This window comes from Aspergillus affinis, assembly GCF_023601865.1.
Source record: "Aspergillus affinis strain CMG 70 chromosome Unknown NODE_33_length_288726_cov_88_254756, whole genome shotgun sequence".
Lineage (NCBI taxonomy): Eukaryota > Fungi > Ascomycota > Eurotiomycetes > Eurotiales > Aspergillaceae > Aspergillus > Aspergillus affinis.
The window spans coordinates 116613-136525 of record NW_026515814.1 but is presented as its reverse complement, the minus strand read 5'-3'; the positions used below and the strand labels follow the sequence as shown (position 1 = coordinate 136525).

The window sequence follows — 19913 nt, the reverse complement described above, 5'->3', positions numbered from 1 at the left end:
GCGATCTCTAGGAGGACGAGCGATGTTTGGAAGAAATCGATCTCGGAAACTCCGTGAGATATAGTCGGCAAAATATTTCTACACATTCATTTTCGAAATTTCTTTTTTGCCATCGCGCACCAACCTTACTCGGGGATGCAGAATCTCAAATCGTGGCCCATGAACTGCGATTACTAACGGTAAATCTCGTAAGATTTGCCCGAATAAGATAGGAAAAGGGAGTGTATTGTTGTATTGGGAGTGTATTCGTAAGAAATAGAAACTGTAAGCTGCTATCATCGACAAAGTCGTCGGAATAAAGGCTGACAGTGATCTAATCTATAAGACCAACGATGGTGCTCGCACCCGACACATATGACAAGACAAGTGGCTTTGCAAATTCAAAGATCACAACATTCCCTGACTGCTAGTGGGAAACCTCGAGTCGAAGTCGCCCTACCCAGTCAGGCTGCTCCTACTGGTGTGGCACAATACGCGCTGTTTGTATTCCTGGAGCATGCCATTGCTATAAGAGCTGACAAGTTCATGATCCATAGAACAACCCTCGATCAGATCGCAAATTGGGCCCGACAGAGCTCCTTATATCCGATGACATTCGGTCTTGTTTGTTGTGCGGTGGAAATGATGCAAATGGCTGGCCCGCGGTATGATGTTATCGCTTGGGTCTTTTGTTTTGAGCGTCGCCCAGGCAGTCAGACCTGATGATCGTGGCGGGCACCTTGACCAACAAAATGGCACCTGTTCTGGATTTTATTTGCATATCAGTTTGATATTCCATGACTAACCTTGTCATGAGTTCAAAGGTCCACCGACCTCCGAGGCTTTGATATACGGGATTTTCCAGATTCAAAAAAAGATACGGAGGAAGCAGACGACGCGTACGTGGTATGGGCGATAGGTGCATACACTCTGGTTGGCTGTGTGTGTAATGATTGAGCCAACATCGGCTATATAGCGCGTATCATGTTCGATATTGAGTGTATCATAGCATATTTCATTCTGATACTTGTAGTTTCGAGACTTAGGATTCGATCAATTCACGTACGACGGATGTTGGCCGAGCGCCAAGAAATGGGCGGATCAACAGATCCTCCGCATTTTTGGCCGCAAGGGGGTCGTGGCGGCAAAAAGTCCACTTTGTTATTCTTCTAGCCATTTTGGAGTACAGAGTCGCACTGAGCTTGCAGTTGTATCCCAGGCATGGGGGTATGGGGCTTGAATCACGCATATGGCTCATCGAAAAGCCACGCGTAAGTCACGCCATGGGTGTCTCCAATGTAAGCGTAGAAGTGTCAAGGTATCATCTCATTTCCGCGAAATCCCGGCCGTAGGCAATCTCAATTGATGCGACACTTAGTGTGATGAGAAGCGACCCAAATGTACCAAATGCGAAGATCGCCTAGATGACTGCCAGTATGGTTCTTCCGGCCCGTGGCTCTGGACGAATCCTGGATCCGCCGAGCACAGCTCTACGGCTTACTCCGAGGTGGTCTTCCACTCGAATACATCACCTGCGAGTGATTGTATAAATGGGGCAGTCCCTCAAGCTGTTCCATCTGCCGGATCCGCTGCCGGAGATTCAAACCATCTTCACTCTAGGCTCCTCATGCATTGGAAGACAGAAACTGCCCCTCCATATCTAGAAACGACTCGGACCTTCAAATATGTAAGACAGCAGTTCCCAACGAGGCATTGTCTAACCCATATCTGTTACATGGCATTGTTGCCGTTTCAGCAATCCACCTTACGATTGTCAATTCTCAAGATATCGAATGCGAGCAATGGATCAGAATGGCTGAACATCTTTGTTCTCTCTAGTCTTTTAATCGGCTTCGCTTTCGCTTTCCACCTCGCCGTCTCTGGGCCAGGTCACGAAATATCCGATCCTCTCGGCGAAATGACTCAGATCATCACGCTGATAAAATCAACCATGAATTTCTCGGCTCCGTTACTTACAGATGCCAAATCTGACGAAATGGGTCAGTTGACTCATGTTGAAGAAGCCAGTCCAGGCTTATCCGAGATATCTCGATCGGCAATATCGAATTTATACGGGCTCAACACTACACATGTTTTTGAGGAGGAGAATCGTCAGGCTTTTCACTCAGCCATATGTCTTCTAGAAGACCATTTTGCTAACATAGACGGCGGCGCGGAGCCGGTTTCGAAGACCTTCATGTGGATGGATGAAATTGCATCTAATTTTTCTGATTTATTGCGGGAACGTCACCCCTTTGCGTTAGTTATATTCGCACATTACTGCGTTATGCTTCCTCGACTACGATAGCTATGGTGGATTTCATCATGGGGCCAGAGGGTGCTTCTTGCGATCAATCGGGCATTGGATCAGGAATGGCGGCCTCTGATAAAATGGCCATTTGACGCGACTGGAATCAATTGGTTGGAACAATAGAGGATGTTGACGAATGGTGTCGGGCCCTAGCACATCAGCAATCATTGAATGGTATGGTCGAAACGATATCTGATCTCTTGCAAATTGAAACCCCGATATATTAACTATTAAATTTGATGCAGACTAGGTGACCTCACCGGCTTGAATTGCCTCTTAAGCCAAAGGAAAGACAGTTAAAAAGGAAGAAAAATGTATTACTCCAGATATCCACAAGATGATAAATGCTCATAATCTACACTATATACACATCATATTTACACCATTGACACGCAATGGTCAACCCAATTGGCCCGATCTTGACAGGCAATTAGGAACTCGAAGGCGTCCGGGGGTCTTGCCAAAGCGGGTCAATAAAATACACAAGGCCATGAGCCACTGCGGCCGCCAATGGACCGACCTATCCTTTTGTTAGAAAGAATTGACAATGAGCTGCCTGAATAAGAGAATGAACGTACCCAATGGATCCAATGGTACCCAGGAAAGCTTGACGCCACGTAGGCACCGAAGCATCGGGCGGGATTTACACCTAACGTTGTCAGTCCCACTTCAACTCCATTGAAGAGATAGAGGCAGTGGTATGATAGAGTACTCACTGGCACCGATATATCCGTCTCTAGTCCACGCTGTTCCCCATGTCACAACACCCAGCACGACGCCCACGAACCACGGCGCGGTCGCATGTCCAAACACCTTTGCCTGTCTCGGATCTAGCGCTACTCCAAATGCCAAGAAAATTAAGATCAAGCACGCCATGAACTCAATGATCAGCGCATCCTTCACGGGAACCAGCCCCGTATCAATATAGCATCCACCCACGGTGAACGTGCGGGTGCCGTACGCGCTATGAAGAGCAAAGCCGGCCAGTGCACCGCCCAGCGTCTGGCCCACCAGGTACAGAACCATGCGCGGAAAGGAGATGATGCGCGCAAAGAAGGTGGCTAGCGTGATGGTGGGACTGATGTGGCCACCACTAGACGGGCCGAAGGTGTAGATTAACAGCGGCGTGAGGAGCAGGTTGGTGATACCGCCGAACATGGGCGAGAAGAAGGTGAGGGTGGCGTAGATACCGGCCTGCGATTTAGGGGCGCCGTCGTTGGATGGGGCGTGCGTGGTTACCCACGCTGTGATAAAGACGTTCATCATGCTGGCTGATTGGGCCGTGTTAGCCTTCATTCTTCACTATCTGCATGCCTGCTGATAAGAACGAACAGGGGCGGGAGATAGGGTTTGGTAGTTGCATTTGCATTGGGTTTCAGGTTTCAGATGGTTATCTCGACGGGGCGATTCCGTAGAGATAAGGAAATTGGGTATAAAAGCAGAAGGATTCCTTACCGACACATTCTAATAGTGCAAACTTCCATAGATCAGCACTGAGGAACCCTCGGAAGTCGAAGACCTCTCGCAGTGTCATACACGGTGCCGCATCGGGCACCTTTTCCAACACCTTCTCATTCCGAGGATCGTTCCTGTCAACGACAAAGTCCTGGTTTCCTCCCAAGCGTCCGGCGAAGGGTGGGATCGTCGAGGGCGTCAACGGCCCCTGCTGCTCTTCGTGTTCGTACTCAGGCAGATAAGCCACCATGATGGGAAGGTCAATTCCGGCGCTCGAGATAAGCTGGCCGCGAACTTAGGGGAAGGAAGAAGGAGAGAGATCGATAGCCAAAGCTGACATGGCAGATAGTTATCTCACGATATAGTCAGACACGTCGGGACCGCCCGGATGGGATTCTCTCATCGCCAGCAGCGTGGCTTCTCGCCAACAGACTAGATTCACTTGGTATCTCGGACTTCGTGATTTGCTTTCTCGGCTCGGCAATCCGACTTTCAGCGGGTCTCTCCTCGAGTCTTGGCGAGATAAAGCTGACCTTCTAGAAACCGTTGGCAAATTCAATTATGTCGACTGAAACTGGGTGGCCAATAAGGGTGGATCAGGTCCGAAGTTATCGTCATTCCCAAGGATCAAGGTTGCGCCACCCCGAGGAAAAAGGGCTTTGCCGTCCTCGGACCATACTTTAATGCTGCAAAAGCCAGCGTTACGGCTGATGAAGACCATCGATTCTACCGAGTGGACTGATTACCGTGGTTGTGAGCCATATTCCCTCACATTGTGGCGGCTCCTCCTCCGGTTGTCTGGAGATTTCGATGTTTTGAAGGGATTTTTTTGTGACCTCTGAATCTCTCGACCGAATGGCGAATGCGCAAAAAATGGAGCCCGCTTATTGTCTTTCCCTCCAAGCAATCAACGAACGGGCCAAAGGATCCAGACTGGAAAAATGTGGAGAAATTCATCATTGACCGGAGTCAGGGGTTTTCAAATTGAGAAACCATCCTGAAGGTCTATGCGTCCAATCCAGGAACGAGCCCTATCGACCAACCGGAACACGATAAGCCTAGGGGAATACTGTAATACAACATATTATTTGGTAAATGACAGTGGTTGCCATCATCTCATCCAACATGTCATATTGAGATCGCGCGTTCCTCTAGGGCTCGGTCGGTCATGCCTGCCTCCCGCTCCGGTTTCCGGCTTTCGGAGTTAACCGTCGATCTGGCCATGACGCGGTTGAACGTCGCTTACGGGCTTGGAGGCTTGGAACACCGGTGGTTTGCGTTCTATTGCGCCGGGGATGTGATACGCATTGAATTTTCCAAGGGGGATTTGAAGATTGTCTCCCTGGCACGGCTTGAGATGCCGGACATGCCGCTGTTTTGGAGACACCTGACGATCGGAGAAGCTTGTTTGGGGAATATGCATGGATTAGAGACACCGGCCCTGTTGGAGATCCACTTAAGAAACATGATTCAGGGCGCCGTACGGATTCTTGTCATCCGGACTCCTGGGTCGGGTTGATTCGGAGGACTCACTACGGTTTGGTACTTCGTGCTTTACGAGTGCGAGGAGAAAATCACGGAGTAGGTACTGTACATTGGCTGTCAATTAGTATCCCTAGTCCCTACATTCTTCACCATTTTCGGAAAAGACGTGGGGGTATTCCAGTCAGGGAGGCGTGCACCAAGTTCCAACCCCCTTGATTTGACATTACTCACAGGTCGCGCGCGAGATCACAGGAGAGATGATTGGTGATACATTTTATGTGTCATTCTCGCGGATTCATGAAAAGCGATGAGACTGAATTTTACGCTCTGAACAAGGGCCAATTGACCCAATCAGGCGATGAGATGCGCTTCTCGGCCGATAAGGATGCCTGAAATTACAGGCGCCGAGGTGAGAATATCGTCGGATATTTCTAAATCAAAAATTCTAGTAATTATTAGTCGTTACATTTAATATCTCTATTAAGTCTCAAAGTTCTTAAGATAAAAATATACAGTTAGCGGGCTTAACCTGACTAGAAACTATTATCTTCTTTTTTCATGAGGCCTTGGCTTGTGCAAGTCCTTCGCCAGAAACCTGTATGGCCCGTCAAGGTTTGTATCGAAGAAAACCGGGCACATCGCCGGGACAAGCATGAAGGTTGGTTCATGTGAGCGAATGCACTCGTTTACCACTTTCCATGGTTAATAAAACTTGATTGCTTGATGTGGTTGGCATATTTGGCAATCTGCGTTTCACGGCCTTGAAATCGGAAACTTTTTTTATGCCATAAGAAAGGGTTGTTGAAGTCATCCGCGGCTTTTCAAAAACCTGATTATCCTCAGAACATTTATTTTTTTCAGACTGCTGGTCACAACTTTCTCAAAATATGGTAGTGGAGCCTCGAATTCTCGTCAGGGCAGTGATCTTTTCTCAAGATGTCGGGCAAGATTTCTAGTGATCAAATTGAAGCCTTGAAGCTTCATCTTGGCAAAGGTACGGCCGTCATCTGCCCTGAAGACCAAGGGTATGAAGAAGGTCTAAAGAGATGGTCTGACATCGCATCCAGACCAGCTGTATGTCTCTGTATATTCTTCTCCAAGTGCGCTGTGCTGATCTTAACTAGGGCGTTGTGCTTCTTCCCGATAACGCCGACGATATAGCAAGAGCCGTTCGCTTCGCCAAAGACAATCATCTCGACCTCGCTGTCAAATGTGGGGGTCATTCCACCGATTCGTCCTCCTCGAGTGATGGTGGTGTATCGATCAATTTTGCGCGCCTGAACAAAGTGCGAGTAGACCCGCTGGCAAAGACTGTCACTGTGCAAGGGGGTGCGCTATGGGAGGATGTGAATAACGCTGCGGCCCAGTTCAACTTGGCTGTAGTTGGAGGAACAGGGAGTCATATTGGCGTTGGTGGCCTTACTCTTCGCGGGGGCAACGGGTTTTTAACCCCACAATATGGAATGGTCATTGATAGCCTGCTGTCTGCACAAGTGGTCGTCGCAGACGGTCGACAACTGACGGCTTCTGAGAAGGTAAACCCAGACCTATTCTGGGCTCTCCGTGGAGCGGGTCAGTGCGTTGGGCTCGCCGTTGAATTCACGTTCAAGGCTCATCCTCAGGAAAATAATGTCTGGGCAGGGATTGTCACATTCCCGGGCGACAAACTCGCAAGCGTTGTCGAGATGCTGGATATCGTTTCGAAGCACCCTGAAGGCAAGGCGGCTCTCTTATGCGCGATCGCAATATGTCCAATCAGTCATGAACCGGTTGTGAATATAATTGTCTTCTTTAATGGAAGCGAGAGTGCCGGTCAACGGCACTTTGCACCACTGCTTGACCTGGGATATATTGCCTTCGATGTCAGTATGAAACCCTACCGTGACGTTCCGGCAATGCTAAACGCCGCTGCCCCTGAAGGTGGTCGTAAGTTTTCCGGTGGGATCTTGTTCAGCTCGCCCTTAAAGCCCTCACTGGTATGTAAACTAATAGATGAGCTCAAACGCAAGATTGAGATTGAGCCAGAAATGGGCAAAAGCTCCATACAAATGGATTGCATCGATCTATCTGCCGCTGTTAAGGTTCCTATAGCATCAACTGCGTTTCCTAGTCGCCATCTACTGGTAAACGCAGCTCTGGTGTTGCAGTGGACAGATGAGAATAAGGATGCTGAGATGATAAAATGGGCGTCCGAAGTCAAAGAGATGTTTGACATTGAATTGAAACGCGAAAACCACGAGACATCAAGTTTGGTGTCTAACTTTGTTAGTTATACCCAAGGTAAGAAAGAGAACCTCACATACAACGCTCTACGTTGTCCTAATCATTCGTTCAGAAACGAAAGTGTCCCCGGGAGAAATGTTTGGAATCAATGCCGAGAAACTACTCGAAACCAAGAAGCAGTATGATCCGGAAAATGTGTTTCGCAAGCTGAATCCCCTCTTTTAACGCACATGACCTTTGTAGCTATACTGGGAGTATTGAAAATTAGGATTGGAAGTATCTTCAATCTCCAGTGTGTCAGTATTGTGTCAGTCTTTATTGAATCGCTTCTTAATTATCACCCTTTCTTGTCTACACTTCCAAATCGCAGCGGATATTAAACACATTAGATGACACATAAACAACCAAACCTGGAACCCTTACAAGAATGCTCCTATTGTCCATGCCCAAGTTGACATTCTAAGCGGGAGAAGAAGAAACAGAAACAAAGAAACAGAAAGAACAGAAGAGAACAGAAGAGAACAAAAAAAAGGTCTGATTCAGTTGGAATTGGAATTTGATGGAAGGTCAGGGAAAAGGTAAAGTCGGTAAAGGAAGTCTATTGATTATGGTGAAATGGTCAATCTTCACTTGACCATGGATCCTCAAATGGTGCCACGTCGAATGGAAGCTCCTCTTCAGATGTGAACTCGTTGTGAGATTCTTCTGGCGCTTTGTTAGTGGCATTCCTGGCCAGGTAGAGACCGAATTCGTCGCCTTCAGACAAATAGGGAAACTCTATGGGTTCGTCGCGGTCAGCTTGCTCGAGGGGCCGGATCAACTCCTGAGCCATTGCATGCGCTACCTTTTTGATAGTGTCATCACAGAGATCGGGAACTCCACAAAAGTCCAAGGCCATAACCAATATGGTATACGGCACACCATTGCGCGAATCGGCCGCATCTTCCACAACAGGGCGCTGACGCAGCTCAACACCAATAGCCTTGGAAACTGCGCCTAGACGGTTAAGCGGCACATTTGGGTCCAAATATAAGTTGATATCGATGAGATAGCGAACGTCGTCAATCAGCGGTGGGTCCGAGCCAAGTTCGATCTTCTCGGCGTTCCTTTCTTCTAGCTCTTCGGGCGTTAAGTTTCGTTGTTCATAGAAGATCTCGACGGCAGACATGACAAAAACCCGGTTGTTGTCGAACGCAAAGAATATCAAACGAACTAATCCAGAAATTTAAGTGACTTAATGACGTCGATCGGAGGAAGCACACGGGGCTTGCCTAAGATAGGCACAGTCCATGTGACTGATGGGCTCTATATATGCTTGTGAGCGATTGGAAGAATTCGGGTCTATCCGGTACTAAAGTTACAAGGGTATGAGACTAAAAATGCCAAAACTACACGGATATTTCGATTTGTACTTCTCTTTGACATATGCAGACCATAATATCCTCTAATTCCAGCCCATAACCTACTAATTCGAACTACCAAAATAGGCTTTGCATCTTAGCTGTCTACAGTATGTAGCGGAGCCTCCCTTGAAGAGGGCCGGGCCGGAAGTCTGAGTCATGGGAGCCCCAAGCATGGGCATCTAAGGGAGACTATGAGGCCATGTATGGCAATCTCAATGTTCTGTGATACCTTTCCGCGATACAGTGTCCGACAGGTTCTCTTTTTGGAATTTCAAGAACAGGGACTAGGCTATTCTCCTCAAGGCTGCCCGATTTTGTGGGTTCAACCTGTGCAAACAGCCACCAAATGATCTCTATGAAAGAAAAACGATCCCACTGCACGCAATTCATAGGGCGTTCTTGAAGGTAAAGATGGCTTTTATAGTGGGCCTGACATTATAAAAATGGCATAGACTGGCTTTTAACAACTTATTTAATTATTTCAGACGGTAGACTTATAGCCCGCTTATGTTCAAGTAACCAGTACCAGAAAGGAAAAGGCCCGTGCTGAATCTGTCTTTCGCAGACGTAAACTCGTACCCACAATCATGATAGAATCCATAAGTAGGGCATCCCCAAATCGTGCATATATCTCTGATACTCACGGAAGAAGCTCAAGCCAAAATCACCTGCATTGTATGGATATTGAACATTACCTCCTGTGTTCACTATACGATCCGCATAGCTATTCGTAAACTCATAGCTCCTGTTTCCGCAACTTTCATCGCTCATCCATCCCTGGACTTGGAAGCTGAAATTCATGCAGATAACATAACACATGTGCTGGTGATTCTAAGGACTGGGTGGAGCGACTACCCCATTTTCGGTCCGCCGATTAATCAATCGCAAGATCTCCCGGCCAACCTCCCCCAGGTCCGACGTATTAGTATGACGGTCAATGCAGAAATTGATTTGCGCGAAGATAATATGCACCTGGTTGTTCTCTTCGTTTCCACCACGTGCAGTGTTGCTCGTGACGATGTTTGGACGCCGTTGACCCTGGGGATACAGGAGAACTCTCTGAAGGGAAACCTGTGTGAGGGACATTTTGGACGTGGTAGCTTTGTGAGTTTGGGTGCAGACTCAGAGATAGCTCTCAAGACTAATGGGGTATCTAGAATTCAAATGCTGAGTGTAAAATGAAAGTCTTCTGTGCTGGCAACATCCAGTATCGGCTAAATATGACTGTTGAGTCGTGTAGCTTATCGAACCGGAGCTTTCCAATTAAAAGACAGATCTTGAAATGTTCCAATTAGGATGAGACTGGCTGATGACCAACCAAATTTATCAAGCCATTGAAAAGAAAGTCTACGATACTGAGCATCATGGAAGCGAGTAGATATTTATATCGATTCCAACGGATTCAACCAGCTGGTTGTTGGATTCTTCTTTTCAATTCGTTTTATATACTATGCTTAATTTTAAAGAAATTCAAAAGGTCCTACTGCTGGGCCAATTGCAATATTCTCACGTCTTGAGGCCTAGCATCAAAAGTTCAACTGCTTATAAGCGCTTTCTATAGGTAAAAGCAAAAGTCGGGAATGTACGTTGCCAAGATGCTTTTGTGTCTAGGAAAGAAGCATCCGGATCTACAGGCTATTTTGGGGTGAGCACCATTAGGTAGCTTACGTCTGGGATTAATTATTAGAAGCTATCTAGTGCATAGTACAACCAATCTAATGACAGAATTCAAAACAATCAATTTTCAAAGGCAACAACTTGACCAATGCTCATTTTCAATGTTCGCTAACTGACATCATATGAGAACAATTAAATATCTGGATCGGAGGTGGGGAGACGGACAAGCCGATTGGGTCGAGGATCACGATTCTGAAGACGGACCAGGGTTAACATAAGACCAGTTGTGACGAAAGGATACTGGATTCGAAGATCTGGATGACATTGCACCAATCTGGAGTTGACGGCCTCAAGCGCCCTTCGGTTGAGGTGCCCTTGGAACTCACGCGATCTTGACGAGTATCTACCGTCATCCTTAAGAGCAACTATCATGGCACGACATTCGTGAAGATGGTTTTCAGGCACCGCACGGGGGATGCCGGTATAAACACGATCCTCAAGAACGTGTCGAAGGTATCGACCAACTTCACGCCGTATGTTGACGTTGAATCTAACATTCTCAGGATAACAAACCGAGATACTGACAAGGCTGCGTGGTGGCGAGAGATCTTGGGCCAGCAGACGTTCGGAGGCAGCCGTAATGAGGTCTCGCTGGCGTTGTTGGCTCGCCGCAGTGCGGGCCTGCTCTTGAGCCCCCTCTTCCTCTTCGTCGTGTCTAGAGCGACATGGACTACAGAGATCTACCATGTTGACTATTGCGGTCAAACAGCGGAAGATATCTAGGCAGCTGATGACGGAGAGTGAGACTTTTTTGGAAAAGTACCAAGTCCAGAGAGGCTCTAGCTTTTAAGTATATCTTTGGACCGCTAAATCCCTAATAGATCATGGTGAACACCCAGAAAGAATACAAGTAAATGGAAGACGTCGGTTGATCTGAAGAGTTGAGACCTAAAGCTCGGTCTGTGAAAGAATAAAGCCCTGTCGGATAAGAAACAGGGTTGGTTGGTTTACAAAGGTGTAACAGGAATGAACCGGTTGTAGGACCTTACGCTTTGTGATATTAGGTGCCACCTTCCTGGAATAATATTTGATATCGTAAAGAAAATGTCTTTGAGAGGCCAAAGAACAAAGTACGGAGTTCACAAAAAGGAATAATAACGGGTACCAAATTTCTCAGGTTCGTGTGTCTGTGGACTAGCCTATCGTAAACAACACCCCAGTCACGAGATAGAACTGCCTCGCTTTGGCAATGCTAAGCTATCATTCACAATGAATGCCATTACCTTTGGAACTATCTCTACTATTTGTTTCAGATACTTGAAAACCGTCTGCTAGAACCTCATGAATAGGCTGTGACGCGTTGTGGTGTGGTGTGTTAAGGTATCTCGATAGCGTATCGAAATGTCTATCAGGTAAAGTTGACAGACTCTAGATTAACTCCTAGTTCGATAATAATATGAAAAGTCGTCTTTGAAAGATCACACGCGCAATTGTGATTATGGATTTCCTGCGCAGCCGGTCATAAATTGTCGAAGGTCTTATGTATTGTAATCAATGTGAGTTTTTTCCGGTCTCCACGAATATGCTAAGGGAAGTAATTAATTTATTGGGAGGGTTGATATACCATTAAACGATTTTGGGGGCACTTCGCTTGCATATATCGGTTCAGAAAGACAAGTCTAGGCCAAAAATGGCGTTCCATGCTGCCGCTAACTGCCAGACAGGCAGCTTTACAGGGGTTTGGCGAGTGCTGGTACCTCTCAGGAAAATTAATCTCAGCTTTTCAGTCTGCCGCACACTGTTCATACGCAGATTTGCTGTCTCTCGATCCTCATCGAGGCATATATGCGAAAGCTACTACGGGCCTTCACAACTATATATAATATCAAGATACAGGAAGAAGTCATTGTGACCTCCTGAAGCCAGGGAACTTCCCAGTGCGGAGGAACGTTCTGGTTAGTTAGTATAGGATCGAGGGACCCTCCGGTTGGCATCCAGGAAGGTTCCTGGATGCTCTGCAGGCATCATATAGAGGCTCTGGATCCTCCCTCCTAGATAGCCTTTCTTCCCCATGGGAAAATTCTTTGACTACGAGTCATAAACAAACTTGTCTTATACTAAGCTCCTTTTTAGACCGCCACAAAAATAATCTTTATTACAGGCTAGTTACGAAACACTAGGTTGAGGAAAGAAGAAGAAAAAAACAACGATTTACTGCTTGAAGTAGTAAAAAAACCCATTATATAGGACAAACGAATCAAACAGTGCAAACTATGCAAATACCCTGAGAAGGGTAACGCTCGGAGCGCAGGTCGTCACAATCTGCTAGTTTCTCGCAACTGTTGTATTGTCAGATCATTTCTTACTCTCTTTTCCTTTCTTCCTCATGTTTGAAATTCTCGTTGTCAGCTGCCTAGGTCAGGTTAGTTGAATATAACGATCCTAGACTGAGCCCTTCACATTAGATATATATTATGAATTTATGATCATGTGGAGTAAAATCGGCATATTGTTAAATAGCTAATCCTAATTAAGTAATTTTGACGATTTGCCGATATGGTATCGTCAAAATGGGCAAATAGGCAAATCGTGAACAGCCCTGATTGCCATGGCAGAGCCATTCTATTCCAGCACACATTGTTGAGAGAGAAGTAAACTGTCAATTGACGTGGGAAGTCCTCTGGTCACTACAAAGCGTTGTTGACAGGAGCATGGACGAGAGCCTCGGCACGGCCCCCGGGCACGTGAGCGGTGTGCCCGAAGTGGTCTAGCGCGGGCACGGGACGGGAAGGCCGTTAACCGGCGGTGGGGCTCCGCTGATCTCTCCGCATTTCACCGACTCTTCCCTCCCGGATCCCAACGGGTCGTCAGAAACACGGTACCGAGACCTCTTCAGCGGCTTGTGAAGGCGGCTGAATACCGAAGAACCCGAGGGAACCGAAGCAGCTCTGCAGTGTGCGCCATCAATTTCCAATCATGCCGGCAAAATGGAGAACCAAGTCGGGCTGCTTGACATGTCCGCCCTTCCCCTGACCCTGCCACATGTCGTGACCGACAGCACTGACAGATGTCCATCTAGGTCGCACGCGGCGCAAGAAATGTGACGAGGAGAGCGGCACTTGTCGAGCTTGTCGTCGGAACCTCTTGACCTGTATCTGGCCATTGAAGGGGGCTGTGGATACCGATTCGACAGCGATTGTGAAGAACACGTCAAGCATCGACATTGCGGCCCATTGCTTAACCACGTTTCATAATCGAGCCGAGGAGTCACTATTCACATACTTTGCTTCAAGTGTATTACCACACCTTCTCATTCCGGGGACGCCGCGGGCATCGCGTGATGACCTACTGGCGATGGGCATGGCCAGTCCTCCGCTCCTGAATTCGCTCCTTGCCTGCGCTGCGTTGTTCCAGTCGGGGACGGAGGAAAGCAGAATGCGCGAAGCTCTGAAATACTACTCAAATGCGCTCGGAATCACGCGATCGATGATTGAGAATTCAACACTGGAAGGAACAGAGGACTGGCTGTTGGTTGCAACGTTAGCCATGTGTATTTTTGAGGTGAGTTTGAGGATATTGAAGCAGCTATTGTCATTAAGAGGCTTAGCGCTCTGGTACTAATATTGTTAAAGAGAGCCCAGCCTGGACCATCCTGCGGTGCAAGCAGCCACTTACTTGGCGCGTCGCGCATCATGGCCATGAAGATGGAAAGGGCCGCTGAATTTGAACCAGATGAAGAATCAACTAGGGGAATGACTTGTTCTGCATCCTTAATATACCATGCCTCGACAATGACGCTCATGTCTCCGACCACTATGTCAATTGCCGATTCGGTATGCTGGGACCAGGTCCAAGAATATCTCGAGACAACTCAGCAGTCACCACTAGCTATGCCCCCGGCGCTATGTCGCATAATGCTGGAAATATCCCAGCTCGCAAGCCGAATCCCGCTCAGTTATGATGACAGACTGCTGGTGTGCTCCCTGCGGCTTGAGCTCAGTGCGTGGCTGATTCCGCAGTCTGGTGCTGACGGAGAGAACGCGGCACCCGGGACGGATATTCAAAAGGCAGCGGAGCTCTATGCACTGACAGCCGACATCGTCCTTATGAAGATAGCGCAACCTGACGTCGGCGCAGGGGACAGCCGGATTCAACAGCGGGTCAAACAGATCCTGAGCAATCTGAAATCGGACGTACAGGGGATATTTTGGAATCAACACTATTCATGGCCGTTTACGATTCTCGCCTGTACTGTGCAAAAAGAGGCCGAGATTGTGTTTTTACTAGGCCGACTACAAAGAATGTGGGAATGCTCACATTGGGGAGACATCAGACGGACAATTCATCTTTTGGCCAGTATTTATCGACGACGAAAGGCATCTGGGCAGTTTAATTGCCCAAAGAGCCCAAACTCAGAAAACACCGTTGAGCCGTTTGATTTACTGATTCGACCCGAAGGTATCTCGAGTCTTATAGGGACATAAAGCGCAATTCTTGTCTACAAATCAACGATACCCCCACGGCGACCCCCAACGCAAAGACCACGAGATTCATTCTAATTATGTGAATCGTTCAGTGTGAACCGAATGCTAGGCTATGATACCGTGAGTGTGAGTGGGTAATGTACAAATCACATCGCCTCATAGCTTGGCCGCCGGAAAGTTGATGAGAACAGCTTTTGCCTGCAAATAGCTCAACACCGCTGCCCGGCCACCTTCATAACTACCATTTCCGCTCTGCTTCCAACCTCCTAAGGGCTGATCATAATCCGGCTGGTGATTGGAGTTGATCGCGACCGCCCCGGCCTGAATACGTTTGGCAAGTCGCAGTGCCCGGGGGATATCCTGGGTGAATACGCATGAAGAAAGTCCATAAGTTGTTTCGTTCGCCAGGCTGATTGCCTCGTCTTCCGTTTCAAAAGAGCGAACGCAGACAACTGGACCGAATATCTCTTCCCGCCAGGCAGCCGAGTCAACAGGTGGATTAAGCAGAATGGTTGGCGTCACGAAATTCTTGTTAGCTTCGCCCCCGGTTAGAACCACAGTCGGGCTTCCGCTTTCCGTTCCCTTGACGAGGGAGACAATCCTGTCTTTTTGGCCGGCATCGACGACCGGGCCGAGGAAGGTGGAATCCTGGCTGGGATCGCCTGATGCCCCCGCGAGCGCCTCGAATCTTGCCTTCAACCCAGTTACAAAGGAATCAACTATAGATTTATGCACCAACACCCGCGATGCGGCCACGCAAATTTGTCCCGAATGAACGAGGAAGCTCTGCGAAGAGTGCAATAAGGCATTTTCCAGGTCGGCGTCGTCGAAGATTATCGACGGGGACTTGCCGCCCAGTTCAAGCGTGACTCTTTTCAAATTGCTCTGGGTGGCCGCGACCTGAATCTTCTTTCCGGTCTCCACTGAGCCTGTGAAGCTCAGCCGGCCGATGTCCATGTGCGACGCTAGAAGTGCGCCCGTCTTTCCGTCCCCGTTCAGTATGTTGATGACGCCGGGCGGGAAACCCGCTTTGACGATCAATTCCCCGATCTGCAACGCTCCCAGTGGAGACTTCTCCGACGTTTTGAAGATGAACGTATTCCCCGCCGCGACCGCGGGCGCAATCTTCATGCTGAAAAAGAAGAGACTCGCATTCCAGGCCCCGATCCCCGCACAGACGCCAAACGGGTCGTGTCGAACGATCTTGTATACGCGATTGTCCCCCTCGGGCACAAACTCTCCCGGGAGCTTGTCACAGAAACCGGCATAATAGCGCCATATCGTTCCGATGAAGCCTGCTATACCCCGCGCCATGGTGATGGGCAGTCCGATCGCACGACTCTCGAGCGTTGCTAGCTCGGCGCCTTGAGCATCGAGCAAGTCTGCAAGCGCCAGCATTCGTTTGGCTCTTTCTTGCCCGGGCATGGACCCCCAGGGACCATTGTATGCGTTTAGAGCGATTGACACGGCGCTGTCAACGTCTTCTTGACCGGCATGGTGGACTGAATCGGATACGAGGGAATCGTCGTAGGGATTGCGGACGGCGAAGAGGGTTCCTGATTTAGCGGGTACATACTGGCAACGGTCAGCATTGCGAATTCACCCAGCTTTTTGAGTACTCCGACACCAGATTCGTGCAAGGAAACAAAATAGAAACCACCGCCTACCTCATTGTTGATAAAAAGCCGTGTGTGAAATTCCTGGGAAGTCGACATGGTGCGATCGTTAGGTCACTAGGTAAATATAGCTCCCCTGAATGAAATGGCAGTGCCAAAGACGGTCTGGGCCAGCAACGACTATTTCTATTTTGTAATCTCTCCGAGTTCTCAGTTCACAAGAGGCGCGAATCCTGCTGCTCTGCTCGCGCGGGGACAGCTGCCATCCAGACCTCCCTCGGCCAATGAGCGTTGCGAAAGGCAACACTAAGCATGCACGAGAGTGGAGAGCGCGCAATGCATGATGATTGGCTGTGACTGATCCTGTGATTCAGAGTCATCTGATGTGTGCGCGCAGGGAAGAATACGGAGTATACCGTCTGCAAGTGATTTGTGTCCCGTCCTTCGAAACACTGTTCTGAAAATTGGGAACCAATGGCATATGGCATTGCGGGGGGTTGAACGATGGTAAAACCCCGTCAAAAGTATGGAGTTGGGGCCCGTCGGACCCAAATTACGGCTCCGGCCGGGGTGGAGCCTTGACGTCCCCGAGGGTCTCGCCGGAATAAAAACGCCTGTTATCGCCGTCGTGGGTCCATCCTCTTGAATGAAACCAAAATTTACTTCGTGATCTCTCCTTCTCAGCTCATACGGAGTCACGTTGCTTGGATCTATACCCCATGGCGGACCCTCAATCGCAAACGCGAGGTGCAATCTGCTCTCTCGACGAGTTCCTCCAAGTCTCCTATGACTATCTCATTGTGGGCGGTGGCACGGCCGGTCTCACCCTCGCCGCTCGATTGAGTGAGGATCCTTTGGTCAACGTGGGTGTCATTGAAGCCGGGAAAGACCAAACGAGAAATGAGTTCGTTCGCACCCCTGCGATGTTTCCGCAGATTCTGGGAGTTCCCGAGTACGATTGGATGCTGGAGACTGTGCCTCAGGTGAGAGATACCGAACCCCGTCTTGTCAGTAACACACCCGTCTAAAAAATGCCCAGAAAGCAAATGGCAACAAAGTTCATGCTATGACTCGGGGCAAGATGCTTGGGGGGTCCAGTGCAACCAACGGCGTAAGTACTTAACATCTACCCTTGACAGAAGAAAACCCATTAACAAGCCCAGATGATGTATGTTCGTGGATCCAAGCAAGACTACGACGACTGGTCGGCGTTTGGGAAAGAGTGGTCGTGGTCCTCTGTCGCCCCGTACTTCAGAAAGCACGAGTCGATCGAGGACAACAGGGCCGGAGAACCCGGTGACTTTACTTTTTTGAATTTCGGAAAATCATCACACGGACAATCTGGACCTGTCTCCACGAGTTTCAACGATTGGAGAAACCCGTTAGAGCGCTACTTCATTGAAGCTGCCAAGACAGCCTCCGGAATGTCGAATAGCCCGACTGATCCGTGGGGAGGGGATCATTTGGGCTTCTTTTCTTCCTTGTTGACCGTGGACCGGAGCAAGGATAAAGGCACGCGTAGTTATGCAGCGAGTGCCTACTTGCTACCAAACATTTCTCGGCCAAACCTGAAGGTCCTGACTGAGGCGCTTGCATTGAACGTGATTCTCGAGGAAAACTCTGCGCAGGGCGTCCGTATTTCGCACACGCGTCGAGAATATGACATCCGGGCCACAAGAGAGGTGCTTCTCTGCTGTGGCACGTACAAGTCCCCCCAACTGCTTGAGTTGTCCGGAATCGGCAATCCGTCTATTCTAAGATCCGCTGGAGTTGAATGTGTCGTGCCCTTACCGGGGGTTGGTGAATGTTTACAAGACCACGTTCTCTCGGCAACAGTGTACGAGCTCAAAGAGGGGACGACATCCTTTGATTCCCTTCGGAAACCAGAAGTTCTCCAACAGCATTTGGATCTATACTCCAAAGAGAATTGTGGTATCCTGGCAGCAGGAACCAGCTGCATGGGATTTCTCCCCTACTCATCTCTAGCCTCACCACACGAACTCGCGACGACCTGCGAGAAGGTTCAGCGAACCCCCAAGGCAACTCCCTTCCAGCAACGCCAGCTGGAGCAGGTTGCAGCCCATTTTCAAAGCCCTTCGTCTGCGAATATCCAATTTATCATGTTCCAAGGCACCATGAATATCGAGGAAGTGGTCCAGGACCAGGGGAAGTTTGGAAAACCCGGCTCTCCAACCGATCCCGATGGCTTCACTATCGTCACTTGTCTGCAGTATCCGGCCTCGCGAGGAACCGTCCACATTATCAGTTCAGATCCGACAAAGAATCCCGCAGTGGATCCGGCGTATCTCACGAATGAAGCGGACGTTGATGTTCTCGCCGCGGGTATGGAATTTTGCGATAAGATTGTCAATTCCGCGCCGCTGAAAGACAAGATCCAACGGCGCGCGCACCCGGCGCCAAGCGTGCAACTCGGAGATAGGGAGCAGGCCAAGGCAGCAGTGAGAGACTTCTGTATGACGGAGTATCATCCATGCGGGACGTGCGCTATCGGTCAGGTTGTAGACGAGAGACTGAGAGTAAACGGAGTGAAAGGATTGCGGGTTGTTGATGCCAGCGTTTTCCCAGGGAATGTGAGTGGGAATATCTTGTCGAGCGTGTATGCCGTAGCGGAGAGAGCGGCGGATCTGATTAAAGAGGACGGGTTACGGGCCAAGGCGTCGCTCTAGGTAATATTCTGCTTACTATTCTACTTTTTCTCTGTCCTGAGCGGCATTCACTTCCCTCTTTCTCCAGAGAGTGACTAGAACAAGATGTCACCCCGTTAGTAAAAGTAAAACGTCGGATCGTGAGATGCGCTTGCTCCTTCCTTCCTTTCTCTCATTTCTGTCGGTCTTATGAAGAGAAAATCATCCAGTATCCAAGGAGAGTCCGACTACCGGGTTACTCTGTTAATCACATTGAATTCTACATCGAAACACTGCTACCTGCTTGAACAAAAGAAATCTCCACCCTCCCTTTGAGCCTCACTGACATTTTGACCCAAATATACCCATCATGTAAAGTGAATCTGCCCAAGATTATGAAGACAATCTGACCTTCCAAGGTGCCACTGGGAAAATATCAGATACTCCTGCGGGTGCGTCGCCGCCACGCGATCTTCGTCCAGTGTGAAGCGAAGCAGCGCACAACCGCGCGCCGTCATCCACTGCAGAATGACCACGTCGATGAACGCAACTACTACTGCTACAATCATTTGGTTGACCCAAAGGCTGGGGCTACTGTCTTCACGATTCGCCGCGTCGCCTGGTCCCCACACTGGGCGAGCTAATGTGGAGGCGAAGTCGAAGGACCAAGCAGACTGTGAAGATTACAACCAAGG

At 48.9% G+C, this 19913-nt stretch overlaps 8 protein-coding genes across 8 annotated transcripts; 4 read left to right on the top strand and 4 right to left on the bottom strand.

Moving 5' to 3' along the window:
• Positions 1-354: 354 nt before the first annotated feature.
• Positions 355-2287, top strand: KD926_006403 (NADH-ubiquinone oxidoreductase subunit B; the record flags this gene model as incomplete). Its single annotated transcript, XM_053099385.1, has 5 exons — positions 355-644; positions 804-885; positions 1013-1114; positions 1188-1250; positions 1358-2287. The coding sequence occupies 5 exons, from the start codon at positions 355-357 to the stop codon at positions 2285-2287; spliced, it is 1467 nt and encodes a 488-aa protein (XP_052956839.1).
• A 433-nt stretch (positions 2288-2720) lies between these two features.
• KD926_006402 (aquaporin-like protein) lies at positions 2721-3995 on the bottom strand (the record flags this gene model as incomplete). Its single annotated transcript, XM_053099384.1, has 4 exons — positions 2721-2810; positions 2869-2939; positions 3007-3561; positions 3746-3995. The coding sequence occupies 4 exons, from the start codon at positions 3993-3995 to the stop codon at positions 2721-2723; spliced, it is 966 nt and encodes a 321-aa protein (XP_052956838.1).
• Positions 3996-6166: 2171 nt separating this feature from the next.
• On the top strand, positions 6167-7678 carry KD926_006401 (FAD binding domain protein; the record flags this gene model as incomplete). The annotated part of the gene is made up of 4 exons (XM_053099383.1): positions 6167-6304; positions 6355-7156; positions 7223-7510; positions 7566-7678. 4 exons carry the CDS (start codon positions 6167-6169, stop codon positions 7676-7678), a joined length of 1341 nt encoding a protein of 446 aa, XP_052956837.1.
• Positions 7679-8072: 394 nt separating this feature from the next.
• Positions 8073-8621, bottom strand: KD926_006400 (uncharacterized protein; the record flags this gene model as incomplete). The annotated part of the gene is made up of 1 exon (XM_053099382.1): positions 8073-8621. The coding sequence occupies one exon, from the start codon at positions 8619-8621 to the stop codon at positions 8073-8075; it is 549 nt and encodes a 182-aa protein (XP_052956836.1).
• A 2044-nt stretch (positions 8622-10665) lies between these two features.
• Positions 10666-11220, bottom strand: KD926_006399 (uncharacterized protein; the record flags this gene model as incomplete). Its single annotated transcript, XM_053099381.1, has 1 exon — positions 10666-11220. The coding sequence occupies one exon, from the start codon at positions 11218-11220 to the stop codon at positions 10666-10668; it is 555 nt and encodes a 184-aa protein (XP_052956835.1).
• Positions 11221-13449: 2229 nt separating this feature from the next.
• KD926_006398 (Zn(II)2Cys6 transcription factor) lies at positions 13450-14957 on the top strand (the record flags this gene model as incomplete). Its single annotated transcript, XM_053099380.1, has 3 exons — positions 13450-13489; positions 13553-14034; positions 14106-14957. 3 exons carry the CDS (start codon positions 13450-13452, stop codon positions 14955-14957), a joined length of 1374 nt encoding a protein of 457 aa, XP_052956834.1.
• Positions 14958-15113: 156 nt separating this feature from the next.
• On the bottom strand, positions 15114-16672 carry KD926_006397 (aldehyde dehydrogenase family protein; the record flags this gene model as incomplete). The annotated part of the gene is made up of 2 exons (XM_053099379.1): positions 15114-16532; positions 16625-16672. The coding sequence occupies 2 exons, from the start codon at positions 16670-16672 to the stop codon at positions 15114-15116; spliced, it is 1467 nt and encodes a 488-aa protein (XP_052956833.1).
• Positions 16673-17292: 620 nt separating this feature from the next.
• KD926_006396 (GMC family oxidoreductase) lies at positions 17293-19862 on the top strand (the record flags this gene model as incomplete). The annotated part of the gene is made up of 4 exons (XM_053099378.1): positions 17293-17556; positions 17613-17684; positions 17737-19164; positions 19638-19862. The coding sequence occupies 4 exons, from the start codon at positions 17293-17295 to the stop codon at positions 19860-19862; spliced, it is 1989 nt and encodes a 662-aa protein (XP_052956832.1).
• Positions 19863-19913: the final 51 nt, after the last annotated feature.